The sequence below is a fragment of the Silene latifolia genome, chromosome X (assembly GCF_048544455.1).
Source record: "Silene latifolia isolate original U9 population chromosome X, ASM4854445v1, whole genome shotgun sequence".
Classification (NCBI taxonomy): Eukaryota; Viridiplantae; Streptophyta; class Magnoliopsida; order Caryophyllales; family Caryophyllaceae; genus Silene; species Silene latifolia.
In genome coordinates this window covers 251,014,718-251,035,129 of record NC_133537.1, presented here as the reverse complement: position 1 = coordinate 251,035,129, position 20,412 = coordinate 251,014,718, and the positions used below count along the sequence as shown (strand labels likewise).

General features: G+C 38.8%; 1 protein-coding gene across 1 annotated transcript; it reads left to right on the top strand.

The window, feature by feature from the left end:
- Positions 1-15,582: 15,582 nt before the first annotated feature.
- LOC141619926 (uncharacterized) lies at positions 15,583-16,506 on the top strand. Its single transcript, XM_074436932.1, has one exon. It carries the CDS (start codon positions 15,583-15,585, stop codon positions 16,504-16,506), a length of 924 nt encoding a protein of 307 aa, XP_074293033.1.
- Positions 16,507-20,412: the final 3,906 nt, after the last annotated feature.

Sequence of the window (20,412 nt, the reverse complement as noted above, 5' to 3'; positions counted from 1 at the left end):
TTCTCTTCTCAAACATGATCTTCAACCGGGGAGAGCTCTCCAAAAGATCCCTACACTCAAGGATAATATTAGCAAATTGCCCGCAAGACGGAGCCTTGCTCAAAATAGTGGTAACCGCATTAAGGCAATCAGAGACAATAATAAAACAATCCATGGACGCAACACAGGCCCGAAGACCCTCTCTAATGGCTAAGACCTCACAAATGAAAGGGTTAGGTGCAAACAGCCGTCTAGACCAACCCCGGACCCAAGAGCCAATGTCGTTTCTAACAACACATCCAATACTAGCTAAAGAAGAGGAGGGGTAAAAGGCCGCATCAACGTTGATTTTGAACCAACAAAGCGGGGGAAGGGCCCAACTACTAGGGTAATAAGAGGCAGAGGGTGAAACGGATAAGGGGGGCCTGCGGGTTAGGGCGATTGGCAGAGACCCAGGACGAGGCATGAGCGGAGATGGAGTCACACAAGGAAGAACATGGTCTAGGAGCAGTGATAGTGAATGTGGTATCACAACGCTGTGTTCAAAGACGCCACAAAATGAAAGTAAAAAGAGTAGGCCAAGAGGGGTTAGGGGAGATGCAATTCTCATGTATCCAAGGTTGGAGGTCGAGGGAGAAAAAGGACGCATCAACTTTAAAGTGAGTACAAACACAGGTAGCAAGACTACAGTCACGAAGGAGGTGGATGGCGGATTCTTCAAGGGATGGGCCGAGGCACAAGAGGGAAGAAGGGGAGGGAAGAATAGATCTCTTGAAAAGTGTTTTGTTTTGGGGCAATTTATCTTACCACGGAAGCCAGAGGAAGACTTTAATTTTTGGGAGAGTAGGAAGGTTCCAGATCCAATCCAAAGAAGGAGTGAAAGAGGGAGGCCGGATCACCAGGTCAAAGAAGGAAGAGTAAGCGGAGCCAATCGAGAATTTGTCTTTGGGGGCAAGGGAAGTGGTGAGGAAATCGGGTTTGCAGGAAGAAGGGAGGGGGATGGCCAGAATAGTGGTCATGATGTCAATGGGGAGGACAAAATCGAGAGTATCGAGGGCCCGGGTGCCACTCGAGATGATAGAATTGAGATAGTTTAACAGATTTTGTCTATACAATTCTATGATGAGTGACGACTCTCTAAAATAAATTGAGATAAGAATTGAACTTTGGGGTATTTATACATAGAACTTTTTAGTTGTAACTAGTATAGATCACACGCGAATGCGCGGTTTTTTAGATAGGAATATTAAAGAAAATACGAAGTAACAATTATAAAACCTAATATTTAACTCAATAATTTGATATTTAATTGTAAAATTTATTATTATTATTATTAATGTTTTGTATTAATCGGTGGAAGAAGGAAGTTCAGTATAATCGAGTTGTAGATATAATATAATGAAAGCTCAATTACAGATATAATATAATAAAAGCCCAATTACAGATATGAGATAAAGAAAGCCCAATTATAGCCAAATTCATTTAGGCGGAAAAATTTAGAGATTTCTTATTCTTTTAGTATAAGGGGGATGCCGTGAAAAGCAGATAAACTTCATGAAAATCTATCTGGTAACAATCTAGTAAATCTTTTCGATCTCTCCCATCATGTCTGGTGAAGATTCTTAACTCTTATTGTAAGGTACTTGTAATACCTAACTAGACTTTACTACTCTTAACTCTTATTATAAGGTAATAAAGTGATAAATTAGAGTCGAACCCAAAGAAATGACTTTTAACTAAAGACTTACTTCTAAACTATCAATCAAAGCTAATTAAGATACTTACCGCAATGTAAGACTCACTGATTATATTTATCAACAAATAATGGTTATGGATAGACTTGTCAATTTCTGACCCGACCTGAAAAACCGATCCGGCCCGACTCGTTTTTTTAGGGTCTATACCCAAACATTTTGACCCGACGACCTATTTGACCCGAATCCGAAATAACCCGTTATTTTAAGGTCGAGATCCGACCCAAACGGGTCCACCCGTTGGGTGAAAGGTAAATCAAGAATTTTATTAAAATATTAATATTTACATATATATTTAAAAATATATTTTTTTTACTACTTAAAATTACACACAATTAAAAAGTCAATTTTATATCATTTTAATAATATTTCAAATAAAATTATTATTAAAAAAACTTTATTTTAATATTTGTGTCAATATAATAATTAATTTAAATATTAAATATGATTAAAATATTAATTTTAAAATATGTTACATGTTTTAAAAAAAAATTGATTAAAAAATTGTTAAAAAAAGGCGTTAGAAATTATTTGTTGACCTCTATTTTGACCCTAACCCGACCCGTGACCCTATAACCCGACCCGTATTCTAACCCGACCCACCCGTTTGACAGGTTTAGTTATGGACAATGATTAGCAAGTGGAATGACAAATAAAAAGAAGATTGCTTTGAAAGTAAGATGAACTACAATAAATATTCAAAACTTTGCTAGTGTGACAATTAAACAAATACTTGTAGTGCAAGATAACAATAATGATACAGAAAAGATTGATGTAATTCTTTCTAGTAACCAACATAACAAGCAAGCATGAATTATGTACCCTTTTTCCCCCTTCACCCAATACACAACTTGTAAGATAACAACCAACAATTCTAAGCCAAATAGATGGTTCTTCATTAAATGAGTTTTGCAATTGCTAAGCCACAATGGAATTCCAAATAAGAGCACTAAGAACAATTCCAAACAAGAAGAGCTAGGATAATAGTCTAAACCTACTACTCAAGATCATACAAGTAATTTCTACTTACAAAGATATGATTTTTAAACCAAAATCACAACTTTATAAGTGTGCTTCCTAGAGTTTCCACTTTACAAAGTCACAAAGTTGAAACATGCAACAACTAGATGAACAATATAATATGAAAGAGTGCTCAATTCTAACACACATTCAACTAATATAACATTAAAATGAAGGAAATTACAATAAAGAAGATACAAAGGGTTTAGAAATTCATACAATGCTTGGAATGTTGTTACTAGGTCAAATTATACCAAGTTTAAGAAGATTAGGTCCTCATAATTTGATTACAGCCCAATAATTGAAGAAAGGTTAACATAAAAATATTACAAAACGATTAGTGTTTTGATTAACCTAAGATACTTCTAAAATGGTGAAAAGATGAGATAATAGATGAAATTTTTAAATCTTTAATGTTGAGTTTATGGATTCCAGTACCTAAGAGGGGGAGGGGGTGAATTAGGTACTATTTAAAAATTTAACTTCAACTTTATTGATTTAAAGTGAGTTATAAGAACAAAAGAAATGAGAGAATACTTCGAATAATATTGAAAGACTAAACGAGTACTAGGATGAATGTTTGCTGAAGTATGAAAGTAACAACAGTTCTGACTGTAGCTATTTATCTCAGTTTATGGAATACGGACTGCAGACCAAATGTGACAGTATGATGAATTGTTACTTCTAAGGTTAAGCAAAGCAAAACAAACAAGCAAGATAAATAGCAGCGGAAAAACGTAAAGAAGATTGAGCACAAGATTTTTGAATTGGTTCGGCAAGAAACTCAAGTGCCTACGTCCAATCTACTTTTTATTGATTTCTTTTAGTGATCTACTCCGACAACTAAAAGACCCGTACAATAAAAACACCAACCTACTCCGGTTGTAAAGCGAGTCCAAGAACTATTCCGTTCTTATGACAAGCCAACTCGCAACCTACTCCGGTTGCCAAAGAGTTGAAGACTGCTCCGTCCTAAACTCTACTAACACACTTAGAATGTTATAAGGATCAAGTTTCCACTAACTTATTCTTAACAAAGAATTGATGTGGACAACTTTTACAAGATCAACAATTCATAAGCAAGAGAGTTTAGTATGTTAAAGTAACAGTAGCCATGATTGTAACAACTTGAAGACTCTTAGAAGTTTTGCAAAATAAACACGGTTTTTAGCTTTGAAAAACAATTTGCAAACTTGAAATAAATTTCAGAAAAAGTCTTGGGATTTTTATGAGGGAATGACACGCCTTTTAAAGAGAGGATGGGTAAGGGAGTTGCTAGGGTTTTGAAGGGTCAAAGACCTCACATGTGATGAGCCTCAACAACCACCCAATACTTGCACCAAAGAAGGTTCTTATGCAAAGGCAAAAAGAGAGAAAGAGTGTTTGAAAATTATCCACAAAAGCTCATGCAAATTCAGAAAACAAAGAGGGAAAAACAAGTCACATGATGACAAGTTTACACAAATATGGCAAAAAGCATTTCTTGTTTTCTAAAAGACCAAAGGGTCAAATTTGCACAAAGAGGAAACCTTTTGAAAATGATAATTATTCAAACCACTTTTTATTGAAGGCCAAATCCTTATAAAAATCTGAAGTTTTATCTTTAAAAAAAGAGAGACACGTAAAAGAGGCTTTTGAAAGATAAGAAAGAATTCAAGTTGTTACGAATTGAGGCAACAGTCCAGGCTGCTGTTATTTGTGAAAGTAACAGTCGTCTTGACTGTTTCTATTACCCTAAAATACTTAACTGTCTAACTTGTACATTTGATGACGCTAAAGACTCAATACAATGGGATGAATAACAACTTCAACCCTTCTTAATCCAAGCTTGATTTAAGCATAAATCCTGAAAAGGTAAACTAAGAAAGCACACATCAAATGGGCATGTTATCATCAATCAATGGAACCCAACAAATTCCCTCTTTGATGATGACAAGCCCTAAACGAATGTATAAGCAATGTAAACACCTTAATTCAAGATTTTAATCAAGCAAGATCATAAGAGATAAGGGACTATATTACCTTATGAAAATCAAGAACTTAAATCAAACTAACCATGACAATTTTACATTGCCCCAAAACAGGAGTAAAAGCTAAGAAGGTTAGGCCTAGACATTAGTTAATCAATATGCAAAGAGATTAAGAGCATTACCTTTTCCCCCTCTTGACATCATCAAAAAGGATAGGGATGTCAACGGCATTAGAGTGCAAATAACCACAAGAAAACACAAAAAGACACATATAGCCGTGACAAGGTAACAAAGTCAACACAAACATACGATTTAACATAAGTTAACCATAGTTCACCATGGCTAAAAGTAGTTTAACTTACACCACCAAGAATAAAAACAACGAGTAAAAAAGATAGTCTTAGAAGGGCACAACATGGTGAGACAAAATGAAAAGTCAAGGATAAGGGCACAAGGTTGAAATGGATAGGATAGGCTAAGGAGAGGAAGCTTGGTCACCATCCGAGTCACTACCCAAGGGATCTTCATCCAATTGATTAACATGGGCATCATCACCATGTTCCTTTATTGAGACAAGAGTGGAGATAATGTCCACTTCACCACGAATGAGGTCCACGGTGGAGGCAAGAGCCGAGATGGCCATATCCTTTTGGCTAGCATCGTGCTTAATCCAAGCACTCAAATCAGCCACGGCTTGAAGAACTTCCCGCCAATTTCCCGTACCAGCTTGACTAGACGACCCACCCTCAGGATCCGTCTTTATTTTCACAGAAATCAATTCATCATTATCCACTTTGATAAGCATTTTCCCCATTTGACCATCACTCATGATGTCGCACATGTCCAACGAACCCAAACTAGAACTCCCTAATACCCCGTGTGCCTTGAGCACGACTGATAACCACATTCCATAGGGTAAGTGTAGCATGCTAGAGGAGGGTTTACGGAGTTTGGTCGAAATAAGATGAAATCGCTTAAACATTAACCCAATCAAATTAACCTTTTTATGTGTTGCAATGTGATAAATTAGGTATTGTTGGGCTATGGATAGTTTGCCCCGGTCACCTGAAGGGTAAATGGAGCGATAAAGCATGTTAAAAATAATCCGGAGAGGTGGGGGTATTTGGGTGTTGCTAACTGGACCACAAGTGACTGTTTTAGGACAAACAATTTGGGCAACGCCGAGGGGTGAGGCGTAAGGTAAGGCGACCCAAGTTTCAGAGGGGAGATTGTCATAACCTCCGGTTGGGATATTAAGGACGGTAGCAAAATCAGATTGAGTCAGTTTAAGAGGCTTACCATTCACCTTAGCCGTGAGGAAATCACCCGATTTATCCACTCGGACGGATGCAAAGAATTGAATCACTTCACTTACAAATACTGGTTCACGCAATTCCAACAATATTTCCCAACCTTGAGCCAAAATCATATCCCGGACACTGTGAAAAGCGGGGGACTCGAACCAGGATTGATTGTAAACCCGAGGAGAATGGATGGCTTTGGGGTTCATCAACCTCTAACAATTTTTGTAGATGGAGGTGGGAAGATCCAAACTTTCGAGTTGTTCCCAAACATGAGCCAAATCCCATTTAGAAGTTAGGGATACCGAATCAGAGGGTGAAAGGTACACTAATTTTTTCTTTGATGGTTTCGATTTTTTCAAGGGTGGTTCACTGGGTGTTTCAACAGGGGGATTGATTGTGGGGTTTTCAATGTTACTTTGCTCGACACTTTCATAGATAGGGGGTAATTGAGATGAAGAGGCTTTATCCTTTCTTTTGTTACCTTTCTTTGCCGGAGCCGGATCTGACTCAGTAGACTTAGTCGGATCCTCATTCAAATGAATTGGAGTTTCTTCAATTTCATCGACATTCACGGTCACAGTCTCAGAGGAGGAGCTTGGGACAGAGGCACCCTTTTTTTGACCTCCTCGAGTACGACGCCCGACCATGGTGGAGATGGGGATGTCGTCAGATGGGACCGAGGATGGTGGGACAGTGGAGAGAGGTGTTGGATGAGGGTTTGGTGGTTCTGGGTTAGGTTATGGTGAAGGAGTCGTGGTTGAGTTTTGTGGAGGAAAGGCATGGGAGATTTTTTGTGAAGGCATGGTTTGAGATGATGTTAGTGGGTCAGATGTGACAGGTGGAGAGGTCATTTTCACGGGTTTGATGGGTATAAGGGTATTGAAGGATGTTTTTACCATGCTGGGTTATAGGGTAGGTGAGATTGAGGGATTTGGGAGATGAAGGGAGATGTGGGTTAAGGGAGTTCGGTGGGTTGGGAGTAAATGGCCCAATAAATGAGGTAAGTGAGGTAGTTGGCCCAACTAATCAAATTTAATCACTCGAGATAAAACGCAAGGTAATATAATATAAACGTAAATTTAGATATGAGGTTGAGTGATTACCGACTCACGAATACGGTGTCAATTTTTGGTCTAAGAATGATGTCAATGCACTTAGAATACTTAATAACATATGTCCATTTTAATTTAATCAATTAAGGAAATTTGTAAAACTCACACTAAAAATCACAAGCAATTAATTAACCCAATTTCTAGTCTAAATTTCTCAAAATGTTCTCTTGCAAGTGGCTTAGTGAAAATATCGGCAACTTGATTTTCGGTTTTGCAAAATATAAGTTTAACATGTCCTTTTTCCACATGATCACGAATAAAATGGTGACGAATATCAATATGTTTGGTTTTAGAGTGTTGAATAGGATTTTTGGAAATATTTATTGCACTCGTATTAGCACACATTATGGGAACGGAGTCAAAAATAATACCAAAATCCAAGAGTTGTTGTCTTACCCAAAGTAATTGAGAACAACAATGTGCGGCACTAACGTACTCACTTTCTACCAAAAGAGCTACCGTATTTTGTTTCTTTGAGCCCCAAGAGATTAGACAAGGACCCAAGAATGTTTCAATTCCGGAGGTGCTCTTTCTATCAACCGTGCATCCCGCATAGTCCGCATCCGAAAAGCCTATGAGATCAAAAGGACAATGTAAGGGATACCATAAGTATAGATTTTGTGTTCCAATCAAATACCGAAGAATTCGTTTAACGGCTTTAAAATGTGATTCTTTCGGATTTGCTTGGAACCTAGCACATAAACAAACACTAAAGAGAATGTCGGGACGACTTGCGGTCAAGTATAGAAGTGAGCCTATCATACCTCTATACACCTTATCGCTAACATTCTTTCCGAGTTCATCTTTGTCCAATTTGGACCCGGCTACCATAGGTGTATCATGAGACTTACCATTAGTCATCCCAAATTTCTTAAGCATTTCCTTAATATACTTTTGTTGATGGATCATGCTTCCATCCTTTGATTGCTTAATTTGGAGCCCAAGGAAAAATCCTAGCTCACCCATCATGCTCATTTCAAACTCCGATTTCATTAGTTCCGAAAAATATAAGTAAAGGAGTTCATTTGTTGCACCAAATATAATGTCATTAACATATACTTGTACAACCAACAGTTCGTCTGACTGTGACTTTAAGAACAATGTTTTGTCAACGAAGCCTCATTTAAAACCATTTTCAATAAGAAACTTAGACAATCTATCATACCAACACCTAGGTGCTTGTTTTAAACCATAAAGAGCTTTGTCTAATTTGAAAACATGGTTAGGCAAGTCATTGTTCTCAAAACCCGGTGGTTGCTCTACAAAGACATCTTCTTCCAAATATCCATTTAAGAAAGCGGTTTTAACATCCATTTGGAAGAGTTTAATGCCTTTGTGAGCCGCAAAAGCTATAAGTAATCGTATGGCCTCAAGTCTAGCTACCGGTGCATAGGTTTCATCATAATCAATACCCTCTTGTTGGTTATAGCCTTGCACCACTAGCCTAGCCTTGTTCCTTACAATTTCTCCCGAGTCATCAAGCTTATTGCGAAAGACCCACCTAGTACCGATGACGGTACGATTAGGCGGTCTAGAGACTAAGTGTCATACCTCGTTTCTCTTGAATTGATTGAGTTCTTCTTGCATGGCAAACAACCAGTCTGCATCAGTCAGAGCGACTGTTACATTTGAAGGTTCAATTTGAGAAAGGAAGACATTGTGGGCACAATATTCGTTGAGATGAGCGAGATTGTTGATGGATGATCTTGTTCGAATTCCCGAGTTGAGATCACTTGTGAGATTAGTGAGTGGATGAGAGCTTTGATGTTTCCACTTCTTTGGAACGATGGTTTCTTGTTCCCCTTCAGCAGCATCAGTCATAGTGACTGTTTCTTTTGGCCTGGAGGGATCTTCATCCTCACTGTTTTGGGTAGGTTCAGTTCTGGAGGTGGAGGCAACAGTCGTTGGGTCTGTTGCTTCCATAGAAGAAACAGCAGCAGGTGTGCTACGTGTTCCCCCTGAGTTGCTGATCTCCTTTGAAGGTGACAGTCCCTGTGTCTGTTGCAAGTCAGCGTTGGGAGCTTCTTCATTCTCGAACACGAAGTCTTTTCGAACAAGCCCAATCTCAAACTCATCGTCATCATCATCTTCATCATCCACGTTTTGTACCTGTCCAAGCACACTAGATTCATCAAAAATGACATGGATGCTTTCTTCAATTAACAAGGTTCGTTTATTGTAAACTTTATAGGCCTTGCTATGATCGGAGTAACCAATAAATACTCCTTCATCACTACGTGGATCGAACTTACCCAAGTTGTTTTTACCATTGTTATGAACAAAACATTTGCTTCCAAAACATCTAAAATATGAAATGTTGGGTTTTCTTCCACGTAGTAATTCATATGGAGTTTTATTCAATATACTTCTTATCATGACACGATTATGAATGTAGCAAGCGGTATTTACCGCTTCGGCCCAAAAGTTCTTAGGCAACTTACTAGATAATAACATTGTTCTAGCCATTCCTTCAAGGGTTCTATTCAGCCTTTCAACCACAACATTTTGTTGTGGGGTTCTAGGAGCCAAGAAGTTATGGTCTACACCATTGTCATCACAATAAGCACCAAATGATGAGTTTTCGAATTCGGTTCCGTGATCGGTTCTCATTGAAACAAGTTTTAAATCAAGTTTATTTTGAATCTTTCTTGACCAAATTAGAAACTCATCAAATGTCTTATCCTTAGAGCTTAAGAAGAGTGCCCAAACAAACCTAGAGTAATCATCAACAATGACACACACATAACGACTACCACCTCTACTTCTAGTTCTCATTGGTCCACACAAGTCGATATGTAAAAGTTGCAAAGGTTGAGATGTACTCACAATTCTTTTGGATTTAAAGGAACTTCTAACATGTTTGCCTCTAGCACATTCATCACATACTTTATCAAAATCAAACTTCATGTTGGGAATACCTTCAACTAAGTCAAGTCTTTTAAGGGTATTAAGAGTTTTTGTACTAACATGACCAAACCTTTTATGCCATAACCAGGGATCATTGTTCATTACACTCATGCAAGACATGGTGTGACCGGATAGAGTGTTCAAATTAGTTAAGTAAACGTCTTTGACACGTCTTCCTTCGAGTATAAGTTCATTAGTAGTGGCATCAAATATTCGACACACATTAGCACTAAATTCTACAATGTTACCCTTATCACAAAGTTGAGAGATACTAAGGAGATTATTCTTCAAACCTTTGACAAGCCGCACGTTGTCGACACAAAGTAATGGTGACTTACCAACCTTTCCAATGCCAATCACTTCACCTTTCTTGTTGTCACCAAACCTTACCGTGCCACCATTGTATGCTTTAAGTGAGAGGAAGTGGCTTCTATCACCCGTCATGTGACGAGAGCATCCACTATCCAAGTACCAATTGCGGCCGCTTCTCACCAAGCCCTACACAAGATTAGATTTTGAGTTTAGGAACCCAAACAAACTTGGGTCCCCTTTTGTGATCAACATATCTTACGGTGTCTTTCCTAATCCATATTTGCTTAATTATTTTGATGTTTTTGTTAATGTCATGAAATCGTTTTCCACAAGTGTTGAGAACGTGACCATTCTTACCACAATAATTGCAAATAATGTATTCGGGAAGACCAACGTACTTTCTCCTTCTAAAATCAGTTTTAGGCTTCTGAATGTAACAGTCTGTCTGACTGTTCCATTTGAACCCCAAACCAGCAGTTTTGTTACATCTCTTGGTTTGATTCGTGAGGAAGTTTAACACGGTTGGACTTCCTTCCCATTTTTCATTGATGTTTTTAGCACTCACAAGTTCATTGGTCAAGTCATTGACTCGTGAGAGGAGATGCAAATTCTTTTCTTTTTCTCTCTTGAGTTCATCATTGTTAACACTTTCAATAGACAACCTTTTCTCAACTATGAAGTCATGGGTGTGGTTGTTGAGTTTAGACACGAGATACATGATTCGTTCTTTGGACTCTTCATATTTAGACGTCATCTCGTCAAGACTTTTGTTTAGATCAATGATTTCATCGGATCTATGATGAGGAGAAGACCTAGAAGTGCTACATTCGGGCATACCTTTTTGAAAAAAAGTAAGCCTATCATGAAGGACTTCTATTTCATTCTTGAGACAAGCGACCTCACCTTTTAGACATTTGTTTTCATTTACCAAACATTTAATCTTTTCATTTGACTTGTCTAAATCTTTGTCAGAAGCAACAGTCTTAGACACTGTTTCTCTTAGGTCTACAACTTCAACTTCAAAGTCATAGACCTCATTCTCAAGAGCATCTTTGTCCTTTAAAAGATCATCACGTTCCTTGGTTAGTGAGGAAACTTGCGTCGCTAAGGTAGTGTTGACGTTTTCAAAGTCAGAGACGTCGGTAGGGGTCAACCTAAGACGCTCTAGTTATTTAGTCAAATGTTTGTTTAACTTGTTGACTCTTTTAACTTCATCATAAGCCTCAAAGGTGACAGTGACGCTGTCTGTTGCTTTTAGTTCATTTTTAAGGTTGAAGTTCTCTTGAGCAATTTCCTCAATCTCATTTTGCATTACCTCAAGCTTATCATTTTGAAACCGACACTTATCAAAAAGTTGGTCAAGAAGCTTACATACTTTCTCTTTGGAGTAAGTTCTAGCATTGACCTTTAGATGGTTTATCTCGTTGTCGGAATCGGAGTCGGAATCGTCGGGATTAGCCATGAGGCATCTTAAGTGTTCAATTTTTGAGGTTTTTGAGACTTTTTCTTTAAAATGATTTGTAAGACACATTTTAGCCTCTAGTTCCTCCTCAATGAGTTCCTCATCTTCCTCGGAGTCGGACATTCCCCAAATGGCACTCATGACTCTATGTTTATAGTCCTTTTTAACCTTTTCTCTTCTTTCCTTTGATTTGATATCATCCCACTTGGGACATTCTTTAATTTGGTGAGTTTTATCACCACATTTAAAGCATCCCACGGTGGAGTTAGGTCGTCTCTTAGGAAAGCGTTTTTTCGAGTAATTATTAGTGAACCTTTTGTTTCCTTGACCATTGACTAACCCGGCTAGGTTTCTTGAGAACATAGCAAACTCGTCTTCCTCCTCATCTTCTCCATCACTTGGAGAGGATGTGAGGGCGAGACTCTTTCCCTTTGAGGACTCACTAGAATGCTTATCGAGATTAAACTCGTGAGCCATTAGTGATCCCATTAGTTCATGAAGAGATAGGGTTGACAAGTCTTTAGCTTCCTCTATGGCGGTGACCTTGGGTTGCCACTTAGAGGTTAGACTACGAAGGATTTTTCGAATGATGTCCTCGGACTCGAAATTTCTTCCTAGACTTTTAAGCTCATTAATAATAAAAGAAAAACGTGAAGAGAAACTATTTAAGGATTCGTCCTTTGACATTCTAAACATCTCATATTGTTGCATGAGAAGGTGAATACGGTGTTTTCTTACTTGGGACGTCCCTTCATAGGCAAGTACAAGGGAATCCCAAATAGATTTTGCCGTAGGACATCCGGAGATTCGACTAACTTCCCCCTCACCAACACAACGTTGAAGAATCGACATTGCTTTGGAATTCTTTTCGGTAAGTTTAAAGTCGTTTTCATTGTAATTTCTTTCCTCTTTTGTCTTGGTGAAACCGTTTAAGATATCGGTTTCCTCAATGGCAAGAGGTCCATTTTGGATGATGTTCCAACATTGATAATCGATACTTTTGATATAATGTTCCATTTTGAGTTTCCACCATCCAAAATTCGAACCGGTAAAGACCGGGATCTTGGAGTGTTTCTCGGAATCCATTACCCACGAATCAAACTCTAAGGCAATTAGCCTCGATCAAGAGCACGAGGCTCTGATACCAATTGTTGAGTTTATGGATTCAAGTACCTAAGAGGGGGAGGGGGTGAATTAGGTACTATTTAAAAATTTAACTTCAACTTTATTGATTTAAAGTGAGTTATAAGAACAAAAGAAATGAGAGAATACTTCGAATAATATTGAAAGACTAAACGAGTATTAGGATGAATGTTTGCTGAAGTATGAAAGTAACAATAGTTTTGACTGTAGCTATTTGTCTCAGTTTATGGAATACGGACTGCAGACCAAATGTGACAGTATGTTGAACTGTTACTTCTAAGGTTAAGCAAAGCAAAACAAACAAGCAAGATAAATAGAAGCGGAAAAACGTAAAGAAGATTGAGCACGAGATTTTTGAATTGGTTCGGCAAGAAACTCAAGTGCCTACGTCCAATCTACTTTTTATTGATTTATTTTAGTGATCTGCTCCGACAACTAAAAGACCCGAACAATAAAAACACCAACCTACTCCGGTTGTAAAGCGAATCCAATAACTACTCCGTTCTTGTGACAAGCCAACTCACAACCTACTCCGGTTGCCAAAGAGTTGAAGACTACTCCGTCCTAAACTCTACTATCACACATAGAATGTTATAAGGATCAAGTTTCCACTAACTTATTCTTAACAAAGAATTGAGGTGGACAACTTTTACAAGATCAACAATTCATAAGCAAGAGAGTTTAGTATGTTAAAGTAACAGTAGCCATGATTGTAACAACTTGAAGACTCTTAGAAGTTTTGCAAAATAAACACGGTTTTAAGCTTTGAAAAACAATTTGCAAACTTGAAATAAATTTCAGAAAAAGTCTTGGGATTTTTATGAGGGAATGGCACGCCTTTTATAGAGAGGATGAGTAAGGGAGTTGCTAGGGTTTTGAAGGGTCAAAGACCTCACATGTGATGAGCCTCAACAACCACCCAATACTTGCACTAAAGAAAGTTCTTATGCAAAGGCAAAAAGAGAGAAAGAGTGTTTGAAAATTATCCACAAAAGCTCATGCAAATTCAGAAAACAAAGAGGGAAAAACAAGTCACATGATGACAAGTTTACACAAATATGGCAAAAAGCATTTCTTGTTTTCTAAAAGACCAAAGGGACAAATTTGCACAAAGAGGAAACATTTCAAAAATGATAATTATTCAAACCACTTTTTATTGAAGGCCAAATCCTTATGAAAATATGAAGTTTTATCTTTCAAAAAAGAGAGACACGTAAAAGAGGCTTTTGAAAGATAAGAAAGAATTCAAGTTGTTACGAATTGAGGCAACAGTCCAGGCTGCTGTTACTTGTGAAAGTAACAGTCGTCTTGACTGTTTCTATTACCCTAAAATACTTAACTGTCTAACTTGTACATTAGATGACGCTAAAGACTCAATACAATGGGATGAATAACAACTTCAACACTTCTTAATCCAAGCTTGATTTAAGCATAAATCCTGAAAAGGTAAACTAAGAAAGCACACATCAAATGGGCATGTTATCATCAATCAATGGAACCCCAAAATTTAATTTTGGGGTTTATATAGTGATGCACACGGTTCTAGGTTAATCACCAAGATTAGGCCCAAGAAGGTTAAAATGACGGAAGAAAGGGAACCAGGTCCAGGATGACAGCAGACTGCTTTGGGGACGACAGATTGCTGAGGCTTTGGCAATCTGCTATTTTTCCTGGACGATTTCACTTCAAAATGGTGCCTGCTTGACTTTTGTTGACTTGAATCCTGCCTTGACTTCCCTTGACTTGTGAATTATTTGACTCCTAATCGACTTCCCTTGACTTTCACATTTGGCTGACCAACTTTGACTTGAGTCGAGGTTGACCTTTGACTTTCGTTGACTTATCTTGACTAGATGGTTTAACCTCCTTGACTTTCCCATTGACTTGATCAAAATAGCCTAAATGCTACCTTCTTTAAGTCTCCCATACAATAAATCAATCCCCCAAGTACAAGATCAATCGACTATAACATGCTCAATACAAAACCCGTACAAAATCGTCACATGTTAACAAACTTACAACCAATTGTAGCAAGGGTTACTTATTACAAAACTCAACTAATGACCCATATGTTAACCGGGAAAGTAATAAATGACCCCCTTAAGCTTGATATGATGTGAGATTAACTCCCTTAAGTTTGATTTGGAGTAAACAACCCCTTAACTTTGGTATAAAGTGAAATGAAATCCCTTTTATTTTTCCGGTCAAAATCTCACCGGATTTTTCAATTTCTCCCCAATTTCTCATATCGATGTAAATATTACGTATAAATTTCACTCCTTATTGTACTTTATACATGTATAATATTAGACGGATATTGTGCGATATATGCTAGCACAATATACGTCCTAATTATCAGTTATTCTTTCCTATTTTCTAGCAATTAGTTTATACTTTCCTAGTTGTTAGTCAATAGGTTTGGTAACAAATCAAGTTAGTTCCTAATTATTTGTGATATGCTCCCTTGCTATGTACTATATATTTGATGATTATCAATGAGAAAGCACAACACAATATTACGTTTTCCAATTCTCTGCCTCACGCTTCCTCTGTTATCATGGTATCATCGAGCCAATTTTAATTTTTTCATAAAACAAACTAAACCCTAAACTTATTGCCATGGCTATTGGCGAAGTTGCAGTCACTTCTCAAACGAATCCCACTACCCCTCGCATCGATCCCCTATCTCCGTTTTATCTCGGTTCCGGGGATCTTCCAAATCTTAAACTCTCCACCGTCTTACTCAACAATCATAACTATGATGACTGGAGCCGTTCGATGCGGATGACACTAAAATCTCGTCGGAAATTTGGTTTCTGTGACAAGTCCGTTGACAAACCCACGGACGAATTTATGCTCGGCCAGTGGGAAGTGGTTCATTGTACCATCGTCTCTTGGCTGCGGGATACCATCGACCCGTCGGTCCTTGAGAGTGTACCCTATGTCGAAGATGCGGCTGCTATGTGGGCTGATTTAGAAGAACGTTTCGCCGTCGTTGATGGTACGTCGATTCACTCTTTAAAAACCAAACTTGGTGAATGTCGTCAAAAGAAAGGTATGTCCGTTACTGAATATTATGGAAAACTAAAATCTCTCTGGGATGCCCTATCTGTCCATGAACCCCCGTTTGCTTGTGAATGCGGAAAATGTACCTGTGGTATCGCTGCTAAGGCTATTAAGAGACTAGATAATGAACGCCTCCATCAGTTTTTCATGGGACTAGACCGTAGCTTGTATGGACCGCTTCGCAACCAACAATTTCAATTAGACCCGCTCCCTTCCCTTAATCGTGGTTACCACGCTGTTCTTCAAGCAGAACGACTCCTTCAAACTGACTTGACCCCTCCTGATGTGACCGAGTTCGTTGCCTATGCCGTTCCTGGGGTTCAACGTACTCCTTCTGATTGGAAGGCTATACGTGAAAAACAAAAGTTGGAGCGTCGTAAATTATTTTGCAATCACTGTCAAATAAATGGCCATGATTTACAATCTTGTTTCATTAAACTTAATAAGTTTCCGGATTGGTGGGGGAGTCGTCCTTGAACTTTAGCTGAATTACGCCGTAGTAAGGGCATGGGTGCGGGTACTGCTGCGGGTTCGAGTACAGGAGCAGGCCGTGGTTCGTGTTCCGGGTCCAATGGGGACAGCTTGGTTCATGCTAATGCTCTCCATACTCTCTCCTCGGATCGTCTGTCTGGTATGTCTGTTTCTTGGATCATAGATACCGGTGCATCTAACCATGTTACAGGGAATTTCTCTTTACTCTCTGATAGTGTGGCGATTCCTCCCCAAGCAGTCGGGTTGCCCAATGGGAAACGGATTCACGCATCCCAGATGGGGACGGTTTGTATCGATAGCAATATTACTTTGCATCGAGTTCTTTATGTTCCACATTTAGCTTGTAATTTAATTTCCGTCTCTCAGTTAACGGAAGACAATAATTATGTTTTGCAATTTACTAAAGACCGTTGTCTAATACAGGACCGTTCCTTGAAGAAGATGATTGGAGTATGTGAGCTTCGGGATGGACTGTTTTTGCTGTCTTCTCTGGATTCTATTTCGGTGAACACGGTGAATGCACTCGGGTCTTATGATTTATGGCATCGCAGGCTCGACCATCCAGGGGCACATGTGGTTAAATATTTACCTTTAGCTCAGCCTATTTTGGTTAATAAAGACTTGGTGTGTGACGTATGTCATCTCGCTAAACAATCACGTGCTAGTTTTCCTTTGAGTGATAATATTGCACCAGACATTTTTCATTTAATACATTGTGATCTTTGGGGGCCTTATCGTACTCTCTCAACATGCGGTGCTAAGTATTTTCTCACTATTGTCGATGGTTGTTCTCGTTCTGTTTGGGTCTATTTAATGCTTGCTAAGACGGAGGTTACTAGTATGTTTATGCATTTCTTATCTATGGTACGCACACAATTTTCGAAACAGGTTAAAGTGGTGCGTAGTGATAATGGAACGGAATTCAATCATATGGCCGATTATTTTTCACAACAAGGTGAGCAATTTCAAACTTCCTGTGTTGGCACGCCTCAACAAAATGGGCGTGTCGAACGCAAACATCGGCACATTCTCAATATTGCCTGGGCCTTATTATTTCAAGGAAATCTTCCGAAGAAGTTTTGGGGTGAGTGTGTTCTTACAGCTGCCTATTTAATTAATCGGACACCTACCGCCATTCTTAATCATAAAACTCCGTATGAAATATTATTTGGCCTTCCTCCGTCATATCAGCATTTACGGGTTTTTGGTTGTATTTGTTTTGTTCATAACCAAAAAACTAACGGTGACAAGTTCGAGCCTCGTAGCCGAAAGTGCATTTTTCTTGGCTACCCATACAATCAACGTGGCTGGAAAGTGTATGATATCGAATCCGAGTCTATTATTGTCTCACGTGACGTGGTGTTTTATGAGGATGTTTTCCATTTTCCTGATTCGGAGAATGCTACTCCAGCCACGCCACATATTGAGGAGCCAAGTTCCCTCACTCCCGACCCCATTGAACCGGCCACCGAGCCACCAGTCGATAAGCCCATTGAACCAACCACCGAGTCACCTGCTGAGCCCATAACCGCGAGTAATGCCGAGCCCATTTCCTCGCCAGTTGAGGAGCCCAGTCCCACGAATGTCGAAGGGAATTCTACTGGTGATATTCCCTTGTCTACTGCCATCGATCTTGGTCACGGACATCGTCTTAAACTTCCCAATTCGCGGCTTCAAGGCTATATACTTGACTCCATTAACAGTCCATCTCCTCCCGACTCACCCGAATCTCCTTCATCTCCTTCAGGTACGCCATAGACTTTAGCTAATTATGTCAATTGTCATAAATTTTCACCTCGTCATAGGCATTTTTTAGCTGCTATAACCACCAGTGTCGAACCTACTTCATTCAAAATTGCGATCCAAGATAATGGGTGGTGTCGGGCTATGCAAGATGAAATTAATGCACTCGAAGATAACGGTACTTGGGACTTAACAGACTTACCTCCTGGTAAGAAGGCTTTGGGTTGTCGCTGGGTCTATAAGATCAAATATAAGTCAGACGGTTCGGTTGAACGATTGAAAGCACGACTTGTTGTCTTTGGAAATCATCAAGTTGAGGGACTCGATTACAGTGAGACCTTTGCACCCGTGGTAAAAATGGTTACTATCCGCACCTTCCTTGCCGTTGCTGCTGTTAAAAATTGGGAGCTGCACCAAATGGATGTCCATAACGCATTTTTACACGGTGATTTAACTGAGGAAGTATATTGTAGGGTAATATCCGTATAAAACCCTTAAATTTTAGGACTATAACGCAAAATTAACATGTGATTTATGGTCATAAACGAAAATACAATAGAAATGATAAAGGTAAAGAATCAACCTCGGGTCCTAGTGCAATTCGGCAAAATGAATAGAAATCAACGTAGATTTCCTCCTAATTGTTGCACCCAAGACCGTGTGAGACTATGCCCTTGTGCTAGAATGTATTCTCTAATTGCCTTGCAATATCGAGAGAATTTTGTGTGAGTTTTAGTAGCTGTGAGATCTAGGTTATTGAGAAAAAAGTGTTCTCAAAACCCTAATATTTTTGCAAAATGAATTGCTTAGGTCAAAAGGAGAGAAAACTCTCCTTTTGTTCTCTTTTGGTTCGGCCGTGGGCTAGCAATGGGGAGGGAGTGGGCTTTCCACTTTCTCCTCATTTAACTCGTGGTCCGACTCGAAATTCGCTAAATGTATATGACGCGATTTTATTATAAATCGTCTTCGGTTATCGGTTATTAAAAATATCAACTAGTAACATGACTCAGTCGATATATTAATACTTGTCCGACAATGACAATATTGTATAATTATATTCAATATACATTAATTAAATATAATCGTTTATATTTAATTTACGAATTAACTGCTTAATTCGCCTTAGCCATTATTATTTAATCCGTATTAAATAATTATCTCAACATCGCATTTTGACTAATTATTAGTCAAATAACTCGACTAACCGCTTAGTCAATTTTCTCGCATCAACATGATCTGTATTTTCATACCGTCACATCTCTCAAACGTATCCTATAGGTGTAACTTTTAGGGACCAGTTGATCACCGCCATCTGTATGACAATAACGTCAAACTTATCTAGCAAGCCAACCGTTATTGATAAACGTGGACCAACTGATTATAATACAAAAGTATACCCTTTGATCCTTTTAGAGATTTAAATGTTATTGCACTACTTGTAGAGGACACCAGCCCCAACAAGCTCCCACTTGTCCGTACAAGTGTATGTGTAATAACGTTATCCGCACTAACTGGAGGACACAACTCCAACAAACTCCCACTTGTCCGCACAAGTGTATGTGCGATAACCGATTCTCATATTCATTTAAAATTTCTCCCACTCAATGTAAAACAATTTGCAGATCCGGATCCGCAAAGGTCGTATTTTACAATCGATCTGTATCTAGAGTGGTTTCCCCGACTAGAGAGTAACTCAACTGATAAAACGAATTCGTATTCGAGCATGGCCATGCATTTCGATTCTGACTCCTCGAGTGGCCCTGAGAAATATCGAGTACCTGATAAAGGCTGAATATTTCCTTCAACTCGACTCCTTCCGAACTAAGCACAGCATGAAATAACCCAGAAAAAATCTACTTGGCCCCCTGTTACGGATGACCGTGAGCAAGAAACCAAAGTCACCCAAAATCTGCCTTAGTCTCAAGAGACAGTCGATAGTCAAAAGAATCGACTCTTAGGATCACCATGGAGGTCCTATCCACGACCTGGCACCGAATGTTATAAAACATTTAGGACTCCACGTCGATGTCACAATTGTGTCCTACGAGATATCCGTATAACCCGCCTCTGTGATTGGTCAGTCAAACGTATGACTTATGGCTCGTTGAACCCACCATCAACCAACGTCACAAAATAATTACCTTGAGT